The following is a 22,254-nucleotide window of genomic DNA, read 5'->3' as shown; positions in this document are numbered from 1 at the left end:
AATTTCAGAAATTGTAAGTGTAATATTCAGAAATTATAAGTATAATATACAGAAGAAGCAGAAAGAAAGCTATTTACAATAACAAAGTATGCATTTCAATGTGAAGTAGTCAGATATTTTCACCCACACTAAAATCATCATAAGGGTGACAACTGCAAATACAACGTGATATAATGTAGGATATTTTATGTGGCATTTCGAATACCTTGAGAGACATCACCATGTACGATGTGGTCTTTCTGAAATGTTGACAAGTCTGAAATGTGGAGAAGCAAAGATGGAGAGAATGAAGGGGACGCCAGGTGCCCTGAAGGCGAGGTGAGAAAGCGGGAGGGGTTTAAAATGCAGAGAGGAAAGCGTGGCCTCCCCAGAGCAGGGAGCTCGAGAGTGGAGGGTTAGGTGGGGAGGCCCTAATGCCAGTGAGAGCATGCAGGTTAATGTTGGTTCAGGTTATTGGGTTCAAGCTGCCCAGTGGGTCTCTCTGTGTAGCGCTCAGGAACTTCCTTTGAAACCCATGAGCTCCCACAGCATCCAATGTGGCAGAGAGCTTGAGGAAAATGAAGACTGAGATGAGGCCACTGACATTTAACAACAAAGAAATATGGTAGCTCAGGACTTTGAAAAAGCTGAGAAAGTGGAGTTGTGAGGAATGAAGCTAGAACACACAAAAAGAAAACCTTACATTAATGAAGTACAAGCAGCAGGTTTTTACAGTCAGGATTGCGGTAACAGATTTTCTCCTTGACCTAACCTGTGTTAGGCTCTCTAAGGCCTTGTCTCAACAAGGCTTCAACTACAGGCTTCAGTGACTGTCCTTGTGGGGCCTGCATCACCCAGTTTTAGCAAGAATCTTCCTAAGTCAGTTTAGGAAGAACTCTTCACCCTTGATATATGATCACCCTCAATATTTGGTCAAATTCCTCATCCCCTAGGGATGCACCTGCTCCACCTGGCCTGCCTTGAGCAAGAATCCTGTTAGGTCAGTTTATTTATCTTTTGAGACAAGATCTTGCTCTGTCACCCAGGCTGGAGTACAGTGGTCCAATCACTGCTCACTGCAGACTCCACTTCCCAGGCTCAAATGATCCTTCCTCTCACATCAGCCTCCCAAGCAGCTAGGACTACAGGCACACACCACAACAACTGGCTAAGTTGTGAATTTTTGTAGAGACATGGTTTTGCCATGTTGCCCAGGCTGGTCTCAAATTCCTGGTCCCAAATGATCCACCTGCCTTGACCTCCCAAAGTGCTGGGATTACAGGAACGAGCCACTGCGCCTGGCCCCTGTTAGGCTAGTTTAGCAAGAATTCCCCTACCTTGCTGTCTCCTCTTAGTAATTTTCTATCTACTACCCCCCTCCCCACTCTGCTCCTTGGCTGTAAATTCCCACATGCCATGGCTGTATTCAGAATTGAGACTAGTTCTATACTGAGGTCTTTTTTCTCCCACCGTAATTGTTCTTGAGTAAAATCTATTTTTACCGCTTTAAGAACCGTCAGGCTCTGGATTTCCTTAGCAGTTTGTAAGGACTGGAGAGTAGAAAATGAGTGTGAGTACTGTGTGCATGTGGTGGGGGCGGGGGGAGGGAGACTAATGGGGATATAGAGTAGGGTAGATGAGGATGAATTACAATTCATTTGACATGAGTTCTAGTTACAAAATCTGTTGAATTAATAGAAAACTATATCAAGGTTTTGTTGTTGTTTTCTTAGAAAATCTAAGAGGCACCTAGCCCAGCGCTCCTGGATCACGCCACAGGCACTTTGTCACTTGTCAGTTGAATCCAGGCGTTGGGTTGGCCTTTCAGTAAAACAAGAGGTAACTTACTTAGAGAACGTGTTGGAAATGTAATTATTGTTTTCCAATGACCAGGCCAAAAGATCACCTGTGGTCATTGCGAGAGCCAGGACTAGCTGGATTTCCTAGCCGACTAAGAATTCCTAAGCCTAGCTGGGAAAGTGACCACTTCCACCTTTAAACACGGAGTTTGCAACTTAGCTCATACCAGCCAATCAGATAGTAAAGAGAGCTCACTAAAATGCTAATTAGTGAAAAACAAGACATAAAGAAATAGCCAATCATCTATTGCCTGAGAGCACAGTGGGAGGGACAATGATCGGGATTTAAACCCAGGCATTTGATCAGGATATAAACCCAAAGTGCCGGCAACCCCTTTGGGTCCCCTCCGTTTGTATGGGAGCTCTGTTTTCACTCCATTTCACTCTATTAAATCTTGCAACTGCACTCTCCTGGTCCGTGTTTGTTACGGCTGGAACTGAGCTTTCACTTCCCGTCCACCACTGCTATTTGCCTCAGTGGCAGACCTGCCACTGACTTCCATCCCTCTGGATCCGGCAGGGTGTCCGCTGTGCTCCTGATCCAGCGAGGCGCCCACTGCCACTCCCGATGGGGGTAAAGGCTTGCCATTGTTCCTGCACGGCTAAGTGCCTGGATTCATCCTAATAGAGCTGAACACTAGTCACTGGGTTCCATGTTTCTTCTCCATGACCCACGGCTTCTAATAGAGCTATAACACTCACTGCAGGGCCCAAGATTCCATTCCTTGGAATCTGTGAGGCCAAGAACCCCAAGGCAGAGAACACGAGGCTTGCCACCATCTTGGAAGCGGCAGCCACCATCTTGGGAGCTCTGGGAGCAAGGATCCCCTGGTAACGATTGGAGTTTTCTGTTGGGCTAAATCTCCTTGAGGAGGTGACGGACAAATCACAGGTTACCATTTCTCCATTTATACATGGGAAAATGACAATGTGATTTTTTAAAAAGATTACTCATTGGCACCAGGCAGCAATGCATGTAGATTTTAGCTGTGAAATTAAAATATTTAGAGCCTGATCCCCAGACCTCACTTAGGCGGCACAGCCCCTCTGCCCTTCTTTCCCAGCCCGCAGCAGAAAAACCTAATTCCATTTTACCTCCCTGACTTGCTGTGCTTATTATGTTACCTTTCTCCTATTCACCAAATTGTTTAGCACAACTGAATCAGGCTGACATTTTGATAATAAACTCCAGGACTAGTGGAGTTTTCAAATTTGGTGTCTCTTTCCCTAATACGGTTTTCATTGATCCCAAGAGTTGCTGGAGCAGTCGAGGCTTTTTTATAATTCCCAGGCAGAGACTCAGACAGTCTTCTGAGTGGGTGTGCAAGATCACTCTCTTTGTACAAAGATGGCTTAGATTTATTCACAGCTTCCTCTCTTGCAATAGCTCAGGAAGCATAAATGGGTTGGGGGATGGGGTGTGTGTTGAATGAAAATGTTTTGTAATTTCAAAGCAACCAAACAGACTAGATCCTTCAGAATGGTTTTATTTTCTGTGGCAACATAGTTGTGGGCACAAAATCTTTTTCTTTTTCTTAACCTGCATCTGTAGCCTTTTGCATTACCTTGTCACTAGCAGAAAATAAGATTTTTCACCTGCAGACGGTGAAGAGAGAAGAGGCTAGCCTAAACGTTAGGTAGAAATTACTTGTCAAGTTTGATCACTTCACAGAAAATCCAAATCCCCTTTGAAAAGGCACAGTTGATACTCAGAGATTAGCGGGGATGTCCTTCTAGATCCATTGTTTGGCTAAATTGTCTGCATATGCAGCATGTTTGCTAAATGAGTGATACATTTGCATCTAAATGGTCCATAAGTAATTTGATTCTGCTCCAGACAGTGCAATAAACAAGCCCCCTCCTCCTGTTGGGCTTGTGAGATGTGCGAGTGCTATTGCACTCTGCTATTGCTTTGACTGTGCTATTATTTGACAAGGCACTGGGGAAGGAGTACATGAATCTATTAACGAGAACCAACTTCCATTATGAGCTGAGATTTGAATGAGCAGGCAGAGAAATCTTTCATAATGTGCTGCTTTGGCCTTCAGCTCTCTGGGCAAAAAAAAAAAAATTTAAGGTAATAAATAAGAGCAAAAGCTTGGACATGAAGCCCAACACCCCTCTCTCTCTGTGTGCTGCTGCCACTGTAACAATTCGCTTTGCATGTTGGGGAAGGAAGGTGTGAGGTGTTAATTACCATCTGCTTGCTGCTTTTTATAAGTGCATTGATTACCCATTCCTCCCAACCAGTGGCACCATGCTGAGTATTTATAGTACACATGTGAATGTGGGGCCCATGATCTACATTTGAGTTGATCCTTTGAGTGCTTTAGCTACTCTGCAGACACGGCCAGGTATGAGGATCACGCAGCTTTCTCCTTCTATGTCCAAACAGATGAGTTCCAGCTCTTAATTTGTAAGGCTGGAAATTGAACAATGGCATCGACAGTTGTCAGTTTCCATGTGCAGTTATGTGATGCCTGTTAATGTCAAAACTGTGACTTTTTATAGCCTCCTTTCATGAGATTTGTGATGTTCTGTTCTTCTAAAAGGCTCCAGTGGGACAGTATACCTTGATTTAAGAAAGTTCAATATATTAAATCCAGTTTCACAGGAAAGAAATATAGGAGAGTGGTTATTCACTTTGCAAAAGAATTCACAATGGGATTCTTAAAGTGATAAATATTATATGTGGCACTTAGCATGTGATTTAGTTCATTGTTTCGGGAATGTGTCTATGGGCAAAAGGCTGTCTACTTAAAGAGTTCGGCTGCTTCTTACTTCAGGTGCTTCAGCCTTGGTTCCCCAGCTCATGCTGGCATGAGGACAGTCAAGTACTCAGGTAAAACTCCCAGTGGTAGTTGCCTCTAATCCCCAGTTTTATTCCTGAAACTCCAAGTTTCTAATATTTTACTGTGGCAGATAGCATAAATTGGCTCACTTAACCCAGGTTCCAGTGCCCTTTTAATTTCCCTGCCTGAGCTAGAGTGCCTAAAGGCTGACATCCATATTCCCCAGTTTCCCTGGCATTTAGGAATCCTCATATGATTTAGAGACTTAATCTTCTGGCAGGCATAGCTGGTTCTTCTGGGGCAGCTGGGGTAGAGTTTCTGCCCCTAGAGTTCAGTCTCTCGCATCAAGGTGCCAAGCAGCAGAAAGCAGCAGCAGTGGCATTTCTGCTAGAGCAGCTCTGTGCTATAGCTGGGTGTTTCCTCTGGCTGCTTTGCCCCCTGGCTGTCACTCTCTAGCCTTTCTGTGGTCACAGCAAAGGGAACTTTCTCTCCACCCTCTGTGGGTTGGATAATTGAGTCTGTTGACATAAACTGACAATAGGCAGATTAACAGAAGAAAAGGCATAGAAATCTATTAATATGCAAACACATGGGAGTCACACAAAAATGAAACTCAAGGGCCAGATTAAAGCTTACATGCCTGCTTCCTAGGGGAGAGGGAAGTGGAGAGTGTAGGCAATTTTAGAGGAAGAGTGAATAGTCTCCAGGGGATAAGATAGGCCTGAAAAACAAATAATAGCCTGGGACAAAGTTCTTCTGGGCTGGTGGGGAGGTGGTGACAAGTTGTGGGGAGGTGAGGGGCAGAACTGCACTGGGAACAAAGGTTGTCTTACAATGAAGATAAAATCTCTCAGGTACTATCCCTCACAAGAATAGATTAAAAGTCTGTCTGGGCAGGGGTGTGGTGATGACCTTTGTTTTCATCTTTGGTGATTAATTCTCCCTGGTTAATAAGATTTCAGACAGAGATTAAAGACAATTGTATTTCTTTTGGAAAAACTTCCCTCAGTCAAATAACAAAACTTCAGAGAAAGACACAGAGAGAGAGATCCCTTCCCTACCCTTGGGGGAAAAACAAGATAAGACAGACTAATTCTGAAGCAGCTTCTAAGACCTTCCAATTTTCTTTAATTTAGAGTGCTTGGCATGTCAGAGCACCATATATTGGGGTACTGTTTTCTGAGCCCCAATGCTATAAATGACCTAATATTTTCTGATTGAACTAGCTAAAGTAGATTTTGTTGTTTGTAACTAAAAACCTTGACTGATATAACCTCCCTTTCTTGTGTGTCCTGGGCACTCAAACTCAGGACTACTGTACACAGTTGTGCAGATAGTGCACTGTACAATCCAGAGGCACCATTCACACACACTTACCAACATTGCCTTATGAACTGCTGTCCTCTTGAAAGGCTGTTTTCTTTCTTTAAGTTCTTTTTTTTGTTCCTACTGCCTTAGTTTGGGCCTCTATTTCCACCTGAGTGTGAAGGGAGAGATTTCTACAAAGATCACAATTCTTTCAGCCCACAAGACCTCCAAGAGATTAAGCTCTTTTGGGATATTGCTTCTTTTGTCCACATTCTTAGGACAAAATTTTTGAGGGGTTGGTTATATTAATCACTTATTTTATTTTCCATATTTTATGAGGCTTTGACATCTTGGGGCCTTGCAGACCTAGGGGGCATACTGCCCATCCCAGGGTTAGCTGATTGCTAGAGTGAGAAAATAGTTTACCTGAGAGCATGTATTTAGTATGCAAACCAACCAATCCTGAGTTCACACCCTCACCATCTTTATTTTATCTGCTCCTGCAGGCTGTCCCCCTGCCCTAAATCGCCTCAGGGCCAGGAACCAGAAAAATAGAGCTCACCCCATAGCTTAGAGCCTGCCAAAGTTATTGAAACTATCCAATCCTCAGCCTGCTCGGCTGCTAATTCTGTTTCACCCATGCCTTCTGTGAAAACAACAGTCAAAGTTTTGCCCATGCTTTTTCCTCATCCTTCTGCTACCTGATTGGCCTCATTCTTCCCTGTGTGACCCCACATGGTGTGACATGCCCCTTCCTCTTGGAAACTGTGAGTCATGAACTTTTCTTTTAAAAGAGGATGTCTCCATGCCTGTCATCTCACCACATAGTATCATATTCCAGTGTTTATCTCTTATCATGAACTGGATTTCCCAAGACAGAGCCCTGACATTTTGACTGTCTTCTGTCTCAGGAAATTTGCTTGCAGGATTCCCCAGCAATGCCTTCCTCCTCGTTGCTATGATGAAGACTTCATCTGGATGTTAGGGACAGGTCCTGGGCCATCAGACTCAAAGCCTCTTTTATCATTGATTTCAGGGAACCTGCGTGCTACCATATGAGTAAGATTCTGTAGCCTGCTCTGCTCTTGTAGAATCTTGAATACAAATACATAGATTAAGTTTCCACAGTACTCTGACTTTATTCTTATATCTGGGAAAAAACCCAGAATGCCTTTATAGTTTGTAGTTACTCCACCCAATCCTTAAACCTTTAAGGAATTTCAGAGTGAAAAAGAACCCTAGGAATAACCTCATGAAGGTATTTTCTCTATTACTTTTTTTGTTATTCAGGGCCTTTCTATCCAACCTTCCCCTTGAATAAATTCCTTCTACCATTTCCTACAATTGATTATCCTGTTGCATCTGTTTGAACGTTAATTGCTGTAAGTTCTAATGCAGAGTTGACAAACCATAGCCCATGGGACAAATCCAGACTATGCCCGTTTTTGTAAATAAAGTTTTATTGGAACATAGCCACCTTCATTCATTTACATATTGTCTATGGCTGCTTTCACACTATAATAGCAGAATTGAATAGTTGTGATAGATACAGGCTATATAGTCTGCAAAACCTAAAATATTTATTATCTGGTCCTTTACAGAAAACAGTTGCTGACCCCTGTTTTAGTGGATAAAATAGGCTGGTAATATTGGACATTATTTACAAGGTCTTCAGGGACAACCTCAAGTTCTTCCTTGATAAAGCATTCTTTAATTGTAATAGCTGCCATCGAGCTCCTTCTCAAACCACATCAGTTAAAATCTTAATCATTTCATTAACTCGTCATTATATAAGGCTGTGTGTTGCTGTTAGGAGACAATTGTCCATGAATCTCGTGTTTCTACATGTCTAGACATGAGCAATCAGTTGCTCCAGAGCTATCTTTTCAGGAATGTTTGTATAAGCATGGAAACAGTGATTCACTGAGGAGCAAATTTATTTATCTGAGAATAGTAAAGATAGAAGTATTCCCTCCTCGGAGAGATGTGCTTATATTCCAGGGTAATAAAAATAGTTTCTTTCTCCACAGGATAAGATGCAGGCTTGCTTGCAGCCCCACATGAGATCAGGGTTCCTTTCGCGGTCTCAGGGTTTTGTGCTGTCTGTAATGCCCATCCACCGCATGTGCAGGCAGCACCCAGCCCTTGTTGTGCTGTCTTGGTGGAACTGGAGCTCTGGCCACCGGCACCAAAATGTTTCTGTTGCTAAATCAATAAGCTGTTTAAATACATTTGTGCTCATTTTCTGCTTACTGGCCTAATCTATGGAAGTGTGCAAACCAGCCCAACCACTGCTACTTGGCTGCTGCTCGTGAACTGATGGACCACTTGATAGTTGCTTGATGCAGGTATAAATGCATTTGTTTTGTCTCCTCAAGTGCACTGAGAAGCTCCTTTAGGGAAGGGACCAATCTTCTCTTTTCTTTGGATCCTCCAGCAAGCCCAACATCCAGTAGGCGTTCAATAATGTTTTGTTGCTCAAAGATACATCCTGTCCTGAAATTCTCTTCTTAATGGTGCACAAAGACTTGGAACTACTTTCTAAATTGCCATGGCTTCCCTCTGCACAAGTGTCCGTGTTATCCGAAACTCTGGGATCTAAAGCTATCCTGGCCTTACTAAGATTCAGAGTCAAGTTCCACCTCACCAGTGATCACACAGAAAACAGGCTTATAGCATTTCAGTCTTGTGGCTAGAGGTAATTGGCCACACACTTAGCTCCCCAGGTTAGGGGCAGAGTTGGCAAGCAGGGGGATCTCTCCCTTCTGCTTGCTTGCTTCAGATAGCCACTTGTGCCCACAATGAAACCAATGCATTTTGTGGACATTGTTCTCCTAGGTTGGCCAGATTCCACAAATAAAAATACAGGACGTCCAGTTAAATTTGAATTTCAGATAAATATTGAATGCTTTTTTAGTATAAACATGTCCCAAATATTTAATGGGCTATATTTATACTAAGTTTTGTTACAATTGTTTATCTAAAATTTAAATTTAACTAGGTGTCCTTTATTTTACCATGGAAGCTTATTCTCTGCCCTCTTTCCTCTAGAGCCCATTCCTCAACTGTGCCTCATCCTGAGATCTGGCCACTTCTCTGAACTCTCTCCTGTGATCATGGGTTTTTTGTTTGCTTATTTTGAGATGGAGTCTCGCCCTGTCACCGAGGCTGGAGTGCAGTGGCGCGATATTGGCTCACAGCAACGTCTGCCTCCAAGGGTCAAGCGATTCTCCTGCCTTAGCCTCCACGCCCAGCTAATTTTTGTAGTTTTAGTAGAGACGGGGTTTCACCATATTGGCCAGGCTGGTCTTGAACTCCTGACCTCAGGTTATCTACCTGCTTTGGCTTCCCAAAGGGCTGAGATTACAAGTGTGAGCCACCGTGCCTGGCCATGGTCATGGGTTTTTTATTCTTTTTTTTCAATGGAGCACCTTTCCTGGTTGGTGAAGGTGCAGAGCTGGATGTTTAGGAAATACACACAGCCTTTCAGGAGAGCTTCCTTGAGTTTTGCTGATTGGCCTAGATTTTGTCACTGTTTGTAGGACCGTGAGGTGGACGGTGAGCTCACCTTGGAATGGCCTGGAAGCGTTTCAGTGTTTTGGGGTGATTGCTTTTCTGTTTATGTTTCATTTTGTAAATCTGTAATTCCCAGAGTTGTTTGCAAAGTCAGATCTAAAAATCAAGAAATGTCTACCTCCTGTGTACTAGTGGAAGTTGATTTGGAATCAAGGAAGAGACAGAAAGAATGGAAGATTCAATTACTTCCTAAATGGGTGGTAATCAAAGCCCCCAACTTTGATACTTAATATACGCTTTTCCCATTGGTCCCCTTGCAGAGCGTGCACAGAGGCTATCTTGTCTACCTCTAGGCTAATAAGCAACTAGTTCAGGGATTTATAAGCCTTGCCTGTAGGCAAGGCTTACGTGAGGCTTAGCTCTGAGCTGCCAGAGAAAGAGGTCTGAAAATGCACACTCCCCTCGAGGGCCTTGAAATGGTGGCCCCCTGCTCAGGCGGCCAGGGCAGATTTGCAGGATGAATAAATGCCTCCCCAGGGATTTGCTAGGTAACTCCCTGTCAAGGCTGGGGGCAGAGATTTAAATATGAATTACCATCCCAACCAGGCAGGGATTTATAGAATGAGCCCCTTTTGTGCTCACAGGAAAATTTACGCAGCCACCTCATCAGCACCAAGCTGTGGGGACTGTGACTGTGTGACATTCAGCAGTGGGACTGTACCACATTGGCCTCACAGCCAGCTCCAGTCCATCTGTCACGCTGGTGAGGTCCTGTGTCTGGATCTGCCAGGACGACCTCCCCTTGCTCCTCTGTCCCTTCCGCCTTCCCCTCCTATGTCCAAATGACAGAAGTCTAGTGTTCCCTCTAGCACCGGGTGACAGGGACCTCCTACCTAATACTACTCTGCTATCTTCTCTGGACTCTGTTTAAGATTTACTTGCTTCTCCATCAGAATGCAACTGTGGCCATTTCCAGTCACTTTCCTGCCTTCCTCTCTCTTGCAGAAGCACCAGCTCTCTTCTTCAGGTGACTTTACCTACTTCTTTGATCCTTGTGGACACTTGTCTCACCAGACACTTGGCTCTAAATTTAAGAACCTAACGTTCATCCAAATATCCCCAGCAGAATCTCTTAAGGGAGGCTATTAAAAATCAGAATGCTGGCCTCCACTTGGACCTCCTGAATCAGAATCTCTAGTTCTGGGGCTTAGAAATCGAGTTCTCCAAGTAATTCTCAAGCACACTGACATATGAGAACCAAAACCCTGGATCCCAGGGTTGGGGCTGGGCTGGGTTTCTCTTCCCCTGCTTAGTTTCAGGAGGGCCACTTTCTCCCTTCTTTCAGGGAAATCTCTCTCTCCAGCACTCAGCAACCATGGTGCAGGTCTTTGAGGGTATTTTGAGGGAAGAGGTGAATATCTAAGACACTATAGGGGTGCAGAATGGCCCCAAGAAAGGACTTGACCTGAATAGTATGCTGCCTCATGAATATTCATGCTGGCCATGCGGTCAGTTTTGATCACTCAGATCAATTCAAGGCATTTGCTATAAGCCTTTGTGAGAGCAGGAAACAGGTCTTGGGAGTAAGGAGGCAGGGAAGAAGATTGAGGTTAAAGTGAATTGACAGGCAATAGGATTAGAACTCTGCTCAATCCTGATCTTGCCAGTAACTAACAGTGGCCTGAAATTAAAGAATTAAACCATGAAGGCTGCCTTGACAACTGATCTGACAGGCCCAGAAGTAAATTTCAGGGGCAGCGTTGTCAGGCAGAGGCAGGGAAGAGCAAAGATAAGGGACCCTGGGGTGCTTGGAGTGGGAGGGAAGCCGTGTCTCTTTCTTTACAATCCAGCAAGAGGCTTTGGTGTCTCCACTCAGGGCAGTGCCATATGCTGGAATAGTTCCGGGGGCAAGTTAGTTGCCAGGGCTTCAATTCACCTCTGGTAGCACTTTCTTCCTTACATTCAATTATGACTTTAAAATGGAGCCAGAAAAGAACAGGGGAGGAAGATAATGAAGCATGAGTCAAATGTGGCGGCTGGCAACTTCCTGATAATTGCACTTTCCCTCGCAGCATTTCATTTCTATTCCTTCATACTGCACAGTAGCCTGTGGAAGGAAAAGAAACCCGCCACAGAAACAAGTCCAAAGGGTCAAAGGAAACAATATCAAATGCAATTTAATGACATTTTCTATGAGAGACAGGGCAGAGATGAAGTAGCAGTTCGAGTTTGTTCAAATTATTGTCTTTAACATTATAAGAAAGCCTAGAAAATTATATCTACACTAATTCAGGACAAGTAAAATGCTTCTCAATTTCCTTTCTCTTTCTTATCTCAATACCCTTTCTCTTTCTTATCTCAATACCCTAAAAGAAAAGATTGAAAAAAGTTGAGGAGTATTTATAGTATAGCGGCCAAGGTGAAATACTTTCAGAAAATATTGGAAAAGACTAATTCTAACCCAGGTGGGTAGTTCATGTGATGACCTGATTTGGGGGGAAATTAATGTTTGCCTACACTCGATCTCTTGGATCTCCTTTCAGTGAAGGTTTTCTTCAGCTGACTATTTTCCAGGTGAACACAATGGGGAACTCCCCAACTCTTGAAGAAAATCTTATGAACACACAAAAAAAATTCTGAAATTTAACAATCTGACTAGGAGATGCCACTAATGATGCTATTTGCAGCTGAACTCAATCAAAGTCTAACTCTTTGGGGTCCCACCCACGATCCCTTCCCCTTTCCCTTAGAAATGCATCCAAGTAGGAACTTAGCAGCTCTCACTTCTCCATCCCTTCCACTGAAACGACTGGGATCAGAGTAACTGATGCACTATTGACCTTGAAGATTCTGCCTGCTTCAAGGGACTTAGCTGGGAGTTTCCAGTGAGTCTTGTCCTGGTGGAAACTGTGCCCTAGATTTAGAAAGAGTATTGGTCTGGGTAGGCTATGGATTGTGAACAGGGTCCTCACTGGGTTGCAATAAAGTGAAGTAGCCAAGTAGGAAAGTAAGGCCCTGGGCCCTGTTCTTCATGTGACGTTCCTTGGCTCGTTATGTTTTCTGTCCCTCAGCGTCATGCTTTATGGGAGTCCCACTTTTGTGGTAATGCATCTTATGTGGTGTTTGACACCACTGCTTGCTGTGTCTCTTGAATGGTGGATATTTCCAATTTCTAATTTCAAAGTAAAACATTTCTTTAGATTAGGTTTTGGCCAGCACGTAAGAAAGAGGTAGGGAGGGTGACCTGTAAGAACAAGTAACAAGAAATTTGAGCTTTATAGAGCTGGTTTTGCTTTTTGGATTGGGATAGCCAATAGGTTGAGTTTGCAGAGCCCAATTTTTCCATGAAAGCCACCAAATAGAACTTTCCACACTAATAGCAATACGGAAGTGTCCGGCGGGAGAGCAGAGGGTGCTCTTTGGCAGAAAATGCTCTTGAAGCTGCTTAAGCCTCAGAGTCCCTTCTCTAGAAGAGTTCGTGTTTTCCCAACAATTTGCTGTTCTGCTGGCTTGACTGTCATTTATGCCCTTGTCAATATGGCCTTCCAGGGCCTTGCTTCATCCTTCCAAAGTCCCCTCTCTCACCCTGCTGTGCTCATCAGTAATGTCTAGGCAGTGGTATTAAGGCAACCCTCTGTATCCACAGGTTCCACACCTGCGGATTCCACCAACTGTGAATCAAAAATATTCAGGAAAATAAAAAGAAATAACACAACAATAAGAAATAACGCACTATAAAAACTATTGACATAGCGTTTACATTGTATTAGGTATTGTAAGTACTCTAGAGGTGATTTAAAGTGTATGGGAGGATTGCGCAGGTTATATGCAAATACTATGCTGTTTTATATAAGGGACTTGAGCATCTTCAGATTTTGGTGTCCATGAGATTCCTAGAACCAATCCCCCAAGGATACTGAGGGATGATTGTACTGTTAAGTGCTTAACAACTGGCTTTCTAGGGAGAAAAATCCCTATCTAGTTGCATTTGCTAATTTCCACGGTGTGAATACTTCCACCATGGCTAATTTCAAGCAATCACCATGACGTCACTGAATGTGGAGCTGGAAGATGCAGTGCAGCATATTATTATATCGTATGTTCATCATACAGATGTGATAGATGTAAATAACTCCCGGAGCATAGAGGATAAAAAGAGTAGTGAAATAATTAGGAAGTGATCAGTTTTAAGTACTTTCGACCTTTGCTTTAAATATAATTTATTTAATTGTAAATGTATATCATTTTTAATACTGACTGTACTTAAATAACAATCAGCTTACAAAATTCCTGAAAGATTAACAACCAGAATACAAGCCAACTCTAGTACTCCACTAGGTCTTGGGCTGAAAAAAGAGGGAGAAAAAGGAGAGCTGAAAGGCCATATCGAGTATGAAAGCACTAAAAGGCCTCTATGCCATTCACACTTTATGACTCGGTCCTTCTGAGCCTTGGGTCCATACGTTTATAGAAATGACATGGTTGCTGGTGGTCAGAAGCCATACGTGCCCGGTCCCAGGCCCAGCTCTGCCATTTACTAGCTGGGTGACCTTAAGCAAGTTGGCTAAATTCTCTTAGCTTACGTTTCCCACCCGTAACATGAGTACATAAAGAGCTTGCTAAGGTTGTTATGGGGATTACATGAGCTACTATATTCCAAGTACGTAGCCTACTGGATCATATAGAAAAGCCTCAATAAGTGGTAGCCATGAGTACTATTATGATTACTATGCTGATCTATTCCTAAAATGTCCAGAGCAGCCACAGCTAGTGATGGGGTATACCAGGTACAGATTCATGCAGATACTGATTGTTAAAGACAATCTTCATGTGGCCTGACCTCCATTTCGGCATCAACCATGTATGTAGGCTCAGCCTCAAGGGGAGGAATGCTCCTCTCTCCACACCTCCTCAAAAACCTCTGGCAGATGCCTGAAGTTCAGATACTGGTAACTGTTAAGTGCTGCTGTCTCTCTAGGCCTTCTTTTAAAAGGTAATTACTCCTTAGAGAGTGAGTCATTAACTCTAGCACCTTGGTGTGAATGAGGCAACCAGACCCCAGGGTTCTGTGCAGGGACTCCTGGGACTCTAAGATGAGAAACCTGGGTGTGGGCAAAGGGATTCAGAAAGGGCCTGGCGCACTGAAGCCTCCATATGCAGCCCACCCACTTTCTGGGCCCTCTGCTTCCAGGTGGACTAGTGCTTTTTTTTTTTTTTCTAAAGAGATAGGGTCTCACTCTATTGCCCAGGCTGGAGTTACAAGTGGTGCAATCACAGCTCACTGTGTCCTCAACCTCCTGGGCTCAAGCCATCCCCCTGCCTTGGCCTCCAGAGCAGTTAGGACTACAGGCTTGTGTCACCATGCCCAGCTGATTTTTTTATCTTTTGTAGAAATGAAGACTCGCTATATTGCCCAGGCTGGTCTCAAACTCCTGAGCTCAAACAATCCTCCTGCCTTGGCCTCCCAAAGTGCTGGGATTATGGATGTGAGCCACTATGCCTGGCCTAGTTCTTAAAGCAGAGATGCTTCTAAAAGCAAATCCACTCCAGTCTTTCTCTCCCTGCTCCCTCAACCATCCCAGGACCAAGACTCAGTTGATTCTCAGGTCCTCAGTCCACTGGTGAGCTGGCAAGACTGCTGAATATTTCGGGTCAGTCTTGAAGTAAGCTTTAAGAACACCAAGTTTGCAGTCAGTTGATCTGGGTTTTGGTTGTGGTCTAACCACTTGATGTGTGACCTTGAAAAGATCACTTCATGTCTTAGAACCGCTATTCTGTTAGTATATTGAGGATGCTAATGAGGATTAACCTGAGACTCAAATGAAAGAGCCCTTCAGGAACTATGAAGCTCAAATACAAACTGCTGTTACCATTTTCTATTCCCGATTCTTGGTTGCTAGTTTGCTCCTTCTTCTCCAATTCTTCACATATGGACATGGAAAGGCCTTTGGGGGAGCACCATAGCTGGAAGAGAATAATACATTTCCTATGCTTTGTCCTAAAGGTTTCTAGGAATCAACATAAAAGTTCTCATCTGGGATCACTTATTCATAATACAGTCTTGTGTGCAGTGAAAATAACCTGAAGTCATTCCCAGTGTGGCTCAGGTAACTTGGCACAACCAGAAGGCAAAGGTGATGTCTGCAGGAGCCCTAAGGCCCTGTGAATGTTAGTTATATGCTTAGTGAGGTTTTGTTTGTTGATCTGGAGCACCTGTGATGCTACACAAATGCTTTCAAAGTGGTTGAGTCTCAAAAACCAGGAGAGGACCTGTGGCTTCTAAAGGCATCAGACTTACGGCCAAGGGGGTCTTAGGTTCTCGGAAGGGGATTGGGGATGCAGTGAGAAGGAAGACAGCCAGTCTCTCCATGTGCAGACGGACCAGCCGCAGGTGTTCTTGAGCATCTGTGTGATTGGAGGGGAGTGGCTGGTGTCCTGGCAGGGCATCTGAGAGCTCAAACAATGAGCAGGCCCCAATCCTTTCCTTGCGACTGCAACATCTGACATGTGCCTCCATCTGTGGCAATGTTTTTTGCCCCTCTCAGGGCTCTGATGGAATGCCGTCTCAGCCCCAGGGGCCCAGCGATGACTATGTGACCAGAGCAGCCTCTGTTATTAAATCTCCTATTGACTGGCACCTCCCTTCTGGTGCGTGGGGTGTAAGTTGGCAGCAAAAGTGGCTGCCATTAACCCAGTTGTTGGGGGAAGGGTGTTCTGTTTCAAGATCAATTATTTTTGGTGGAGAAAAGATTGTAGATGGCCAGCCAGGGCAATCTGCCTGAAACTTAAGTAGTCACTTGGAGGCCTGCCAGGACTCAGCTGAGGGGGTGAGGTGCAGGAACAGGGCATGGAGGGTAATGTCTGGTTGGCCAGAGCTCCACTGGGCTGTCATGAGGATGTGCTGGGGATGGGTGCCTGGCTTCTGCAGTGTCTGGAGAGCAGCCAGAGGGAGGGACAAATGCGGTAAAAAGGAGCTAGAAGAGGTCCTACTGGGAAGGCTTAAAGGTGTCCAACTTAGAAAAGACAAAGTTGACTAAATATGCTGACTTTCTTCAAATACACCAGAGATTTCTACAAGAAGATGTTGATGAATTGTTCTGACAACCAAATAAGAGAAAGCAGCCTGAGCAGAGGCAGTATGGATTTCTGACACTGTGTCATTCACACTGCAACAGGTGCTGAATACAGACTTGAGCCGTGGTCACATCTATGTGCTGAATGGGACGGTAGGAGCATTTTAGAAAGTGAAGAAAGGGAAGAGAGCCTCTCAGGTTTGTAAGTGATGGCCAGCCTGCCAGGTCAGAGATCCTGGGTGCCGCCCTCTGAGTTCTTTGCATTTGAGGCTGAGTCCTGGTTCTGCTTTTTGCATGATATGAAGGAACTGCACCCTAGGGAGGAACTGATGGATTTTATAACGTGATAATAAAACCCTCTGAGGAGGGAGTGCCCTCTCAGAGATGGGAGATTAATTTTATATTCTCTTTTTCCTGTTACTTTTCATCCCCACCCCCTCTTGCCTATTCTTTTCTACTACTTGCTCAACAGAGGGCAAAGGGGTTTTTAAGAAAGCACCAAAAATCTGAGGACTTTGATTCCAGAGCAGGAGAAGATGGCACAGCCTGGGAACAAGGTGACAAGAGCCCGTCACAGGTAGGTGGGCCTCTGACCACTCTCCTGAACCCCAGCATCAACCTGAGCACTCAACACACCACAACACCCCTAACCCAGTCTCCAGCCCTGCGGTGGAGACACGATCTCCTCATGTCCAGGTAGCTCAGCTTTGACCTTGAGGTTCCTGGGAAGGTGTCAGAGTCATGTCTGATTGGTCTGAAATGTGATCCATCTCTGAGCTGGGCCCCTTCCCCAACCTGCTGAATGCACAGGTTCAGATTTAGCTTGCTCTGAAATAGACTGAAAAGAAAAACAAGAAATGATTCTCACACTAAGCCTCCTTTCAACCCCAACAGTCTGCTTGATGGTGTTTTGATCCTTTTGAATGCAGCGGAGAAAGGAATTGGAGGTGACAGGAAAAAACTATTCTGATTAAATCTTACAAACGTTCTATAAAACAACACCAACAAGACAGGACAAACGTCACACCAAGATCTTAAATTACAGGATGTTTACATAAGATAATGCCCATGGCAGACAAAAACTAAATCCTACAAAGTACCTGACACAAAATAAAATAAAATAGAAAAGAAAGGAAGGAGGAGAATAAAAAGGAGTCTGGAGTCCTGGCATTGGGAGGTCTGAGGTGTTTCCTAGGGAGGCTGTGTGGGGAGCATCCATGGCTCCTGGCCTCACATTTCAGCTTCTGAGGGTCGGACCTCTGTCGCGGTGATGGCAATCCCAATGGCAAGGCTGCCATTGTCAGAGAAGAGCTGTGCCAGCGAGGTGTTGAGGACGAGGCAGTCCCCGTCTGTAATCACTGAGTCCACGCACTCAAGGACAGACCGGGGGGTGGCCTCCCACTTGAGGCGCCGATGGTTTCTGTTGAGCTCCAGGCGATAGGTGAAGCAGTCGGCCTGGGTGGGGGTTCCAATCAGCATCATGGTGGCAAAGAACTGGGGGTGCCCTTCATGCCTCTCCTGTTTCCTCAGCACTAACAGAAAGTGGTGGCCGAGGCAGGAGTGCATGATTATCCAATCAGCCGGCGCGGGGAGGTGCATGTCCGTGGCCAGGAAGACGATCTCAGCTCCCTGGAGGATGTCAACACTATGGATCTGCCGCAGGTGGGGCACCACCACCTCCAGGTGACCTTTCCACTGGCAGGAGAATAAGGGACACATGCACAGGCAGGGCGTCACCGGGGTGGCGTGCAGCCCCACCTCCTGGTGGTGAAGGTGGTGGGGGTGGGCGTGGTGGCGGAGGTGGTGGTGGTGGTGGTGGTGGTGGCAGTGGTGGTGGGAGAGATGGTGAGGGTGGAAGCTGCCTTGCTCTGGAGCGTTCTGAGTGACGGCGCGCCGACTGGACACATACTATAAGGAAAGAAAAGAACGTCAGTGCGGGGATGAGGCCCATTTCTCCCTGGCCACCACTCCCCTGATGTTCAAAGTGTTAAAAGCAGATCCTCCAGTGCAGGATGAGAAAGGTTCATTTCTTAAACAAACAACAACAAAAAAAACAAACGCAAGTGGGCACCTTGGGGTTGGGGGTGTTGAGATTCTGAAAACTCAGTCCAAGAAAATGCAGTATTTATGCCTTTCTGGTTCTTTAATAAGACACACAAGCAAATAGGCAATTTCCTCCTCAAGTAACATGCAGTAGGATGGTCATCAATCATAAAGAACAAAAACAGCTTTTTTTTTTCTTTTTTGATATTGTTGATATTTTTGTGCAGGCAATGGAGGTCAATATTTTTTTTTCTATTTTGTCACAGTTATTAATTTTAGAACAAAATTTACATAATGCCCATTTGTCCTTCTAGTGTAGCCAGGGATTGATCTGTCTTGGGCATCCTTCTCCTGCATCCTAAGGCATCTGGTGGGATGCAGAGCTGACTGTGTGCAATGGGACTACAGTCCCTAAGGAGAGAGTCCTCGCTGTGACTCCTGAGACTGCCGCACCTGGCACACATCTACCCTATTTCCAGCTCTCTGCCCCAGAGCAGCTTCCCAGAGCCTCATCACCAGGCAGCCTCCACCTGGAGAATCCCCCCCACCTTCTGTTCCTCATGGTGGTGGCCCACAAGTGCCCCCCAAAACACCAAGAGCTGTGAGGACACCTTCTGATCAGGTGTCTGTGAACATTTATTGAGCATCTGCTGTGGCCAGGCCCTTGCAGGGATACAGCTGTGAGCGCAATAGATACTGTGTCTCTTGGTGTGGGTGGCACAGACATTATTACACTTATAATTAATTACAGTTTTGACAGAGGTCCCCCATGTGACATGAAGACCGTGATTCATATTTTTCAGTTGAAGAAAGCGGCTTCAGTAATCAGGTGACAGAGCCTGCAAAACTGGTAAGTGAAAGACTGGGATTCATTTTCACGCCCCGTGACTCTGAACACAGGAGCACACCCCCATCCAGTGAGGCCTGCCTTCAGCTCCCTCCTCCGTTTCCTGAGTCCTTCTTTTCTGTCATTAACCTGCATGATCTAGGTCGCACAGGGGAGGTGGCAGCTCTGCAGTGCGCTCCAGGCACGAGTCGCTCACCTTGCAGCCGTTTCCTAGGCTGTCCTCAGGTAGGGAGTGTCCCTTCTGCCCTAGCTCTCCAAATGCTTTCTGGACTTCAGATGCCTTAGAGCATTTGCCTCCTCACCCTGCTTCAGTTCATTCCCGAAGAACAGAGAACAGGGGTGAAGGTCCCCAGCCACTGCTGCTGCCAGAGTTTCTGTCTCCGCTGACTCCCTGTGGCTAATAGTGAGCCAGCTAGCTTCCTTTCTTTAGGGCATTCAGGACACACATACACGTACATACATGCACAGTCATGCACGAAATACACATGCATGCATACACACACAGGCTCAGGACACATGTGCACACACACACCACACGGTGCACCGGGATTGTCACCCTAGTGATGGAGGTGACCTGGAGGAGGTGGGGGCAAGATCAACTGTCCTCTCCAGTTGTTAGTTCCATCTGCTGGTTTCTGCATTTTTCCCCCAGAAGTGTGTTCTACAGGGGTTCTTCCAGTAGCGCCCGTCCTGCCCTGGATGGGAGCTGCTGGGCAGTCTGCTGTCCTCCATCCTGCAACTCCACCTGGTTCCCCTTTCCCAAGGGGAACAGTGTGTCTCAGCTATGAAGGAACAAGCTGTGTTCCAAAATCCTGCTAGTGATGAGTCTGATTTACCTCTCAGTGTTAAGTATGGGGAAGGAAACTAACTAGTATGTAGCATCTCTAAGTGTCAGCTGCTATGGAAAGGAGGTATTTTTAAAATAATTATTTCATTTAATTTTTCACAGAAAAGATCAATTTCCTTATTAAAAAAATAAAAATCTGGCTTTGTCCCCACCTGTCTGCTGGTGGCATGGACCATTTAGTGACTGGGTCGGGGTGGGGGGGTTTCTCCCCTCTCCTGGGATCATGCAGGAAGTCCAGGACCTACACCTTCCATCAGCCAGGATCAGGACCCTCCCATGGACCTTCCCACTGTCTGCAGGCCCAGTAGGCAGGCAACTTCTTCTCCTGTACTCAAGAGGACCTGGTCTTGGGCTCTCATGAAAAACCCAAATAGTGTCCCTCTTCCAGTGTCCGAGAAGGCCCCTCTCTCCCAGTCTTTACAACAATCAAGAAAGAAACATTTTATGTTTGTCTTATAGATGAACACACAGAGACACAGAGAGACTGAGTCACTGGCCCAAGTCACACGGCTCATAAGGGCTGCAGCTGGTAACAGGGCCCAGATCAGTTAACGCTGACAGATCGTAGACTGGGAAGATCACAGGCTGGAAGTCAAAAGACTAATCTGTTTCACTGTTTACGTGGCCAGCAGCCTTCAGTCAGTTCTCTTATTGGCAAAATATTTATCTCAAGGGCATGTTAGAAGATCAAATGAGAGCATCCCTGTAAAACGGCGTTACAAACTTTATCAAGTGTTACCTCGAGAGGGCATTTCCATTTAGATGTGGTTTTGGGTGAAGACTTGACAGCCTTCCACTGCAGTCTGTGCCTGCCTGTCTCCATTCTGATCAACTCACTTTCCCCACACGAGCAGCAATCTGGGCTGAGCACAGGCCACAATAAAAGCTGGAGAACCCAGTCTCACACTTGGCCTGCACCGCCAGTCCCAGCGCTGACCTGTGAGGACAGATAGAATGTCCTGAAATCCCCATTTACAAATAAGCTCTGGGCTTTCCCCTATTCTTTCCCATTTCTCCATATTCTTCCTCAGATCTACTTTTCATCTTCTCCGTCCTGACCTGGTCAGCTAATGTCAGAGATGAGAGATCAAAGTAGTAGGGAGGGAGTGGGAAGAAATACCTGGATCTTCCTCTCTCCCCCTGCCAGTGCCTTCCACTGGTGAAACTCAAGCAGAGACCTACCAGCAAAGGGAGTCCAGCAGGTGCACTCAGCAAAGGTTGGCTCCCTTTGAAAGTGGTACTGGGTCAGGCAGATGGGTGAAGATGGGTAAATGGAGATATTTGCACTTGCGATATCTTGCAGCATCTTATGTGATGCTGCTGGTTTGAACAGGCTGGGGCTCCTGGGCTGAGTTCTGATGGGGCTTACGGCAGGGGGAGAGACAGAGATGTCTTGTAATTCATTAAGCCACTTCCGGGCGGAGCAAGATGGCCGAATAGGAACAGCTCCAGTCTCCAACTCCCAGTGCGAGTGACACAGAAGACCGGTGATTTCTGCATTTTCAACTGAGGTACTGGGGTCATCTCACTAGGGAGTGCCGGACAATCGGTGCTGGTCAGCTGCTGCAGCACGACCAGCGAGAGCTGAAGCAGGGCGAGGCATCGCCTCACCTGGGAAGCGCAAGGGGGAAGGAAATCCCTTTTCCTAGCCAGGGGAACTGAGACACACAACACCTGGAAAATCGGGTAACTCCCACCCCAATACTGCGCTTTAAGCAAACGGGCACACCAGGAGAATATATCCCACACCTGGCCGGGAGGGTCCCACGCCCACGGAGCCTCCCTCATTGCTAACACAGCAGTCTGCGATCTAACCGCAAGGCAGCAGCAAGGCTGCGGGAGGGGCGCCCACCATTGCTGAGGCATAAGTAGGTAAACAAAGCCTCTGGGAAGCTCGAACTGGGTGGAGCTCACAGCAGCTCAAGGAAACCTGCCTGTCTTTGTAGACTCCGCCTCTGGGGACAGGGCACAGATAAACAACAACAAAAAA

At 45.7% G+C, this 22,254-nt stretch overlaps 1 protein-coding gene across 2 annotated transcripts in view; it reads right to left on the bottom strand.

Annotated features, from left to right (window-relative positions):
- Positions 1 to 997: 997 nt before the first annotated feature.
- The window catches only part of SIAH3 (siah E3 ubiquitin protein ligase family member 3), a 90,301-nt gene continuing 69,044 nt past the window's right edge, over positions 998 to 22,254 (bottom strand). The window contains exons 2-3 of one of the 2 annotated variants that reach the window (XR_004428850.1): positions 17,635 to 18,435; positions 998 to 1,008 (exon numbers count right to left, since the gene is read on the bottom strand). Coding sequence is in view for 1 of the 2 variants with exons in the window: in XM_033176960.1 (XP_033032851.1) it covers positions 17,758 to 18,435 (678 nt within the window). In the remaining variant the exon portion in view is untranslated. Of the gene's footprint in view, positions 1,009 to 13,639; positions 18,436 to 22,254 lie in introns of those variants that run through there. The other variant, XM_033176960.1, reaches the window with a different exon arrangement.

Source organism: Trachypithecus francoisi, unplaced genomic scaffold (assembly GCF_009764315.1).
Source record: "Trachypithecus francoisi isolate TF-2019V2 unplaced genomic scaffold, Tfra_2.0 Lachesis_group18, whole genome shotgun sequence".
NCBI classification, from domain to species: Eukaryota; Metazoa; Chordata; class Mammalia; order Primates; family Cercopithecidae; genus Trachypithecus; species Trachypithecus francoisi.
Note: the sequence above shows the minus strand (reverse complement) of the source record. Positions and strands in the feature narration are given on the sequence as shown.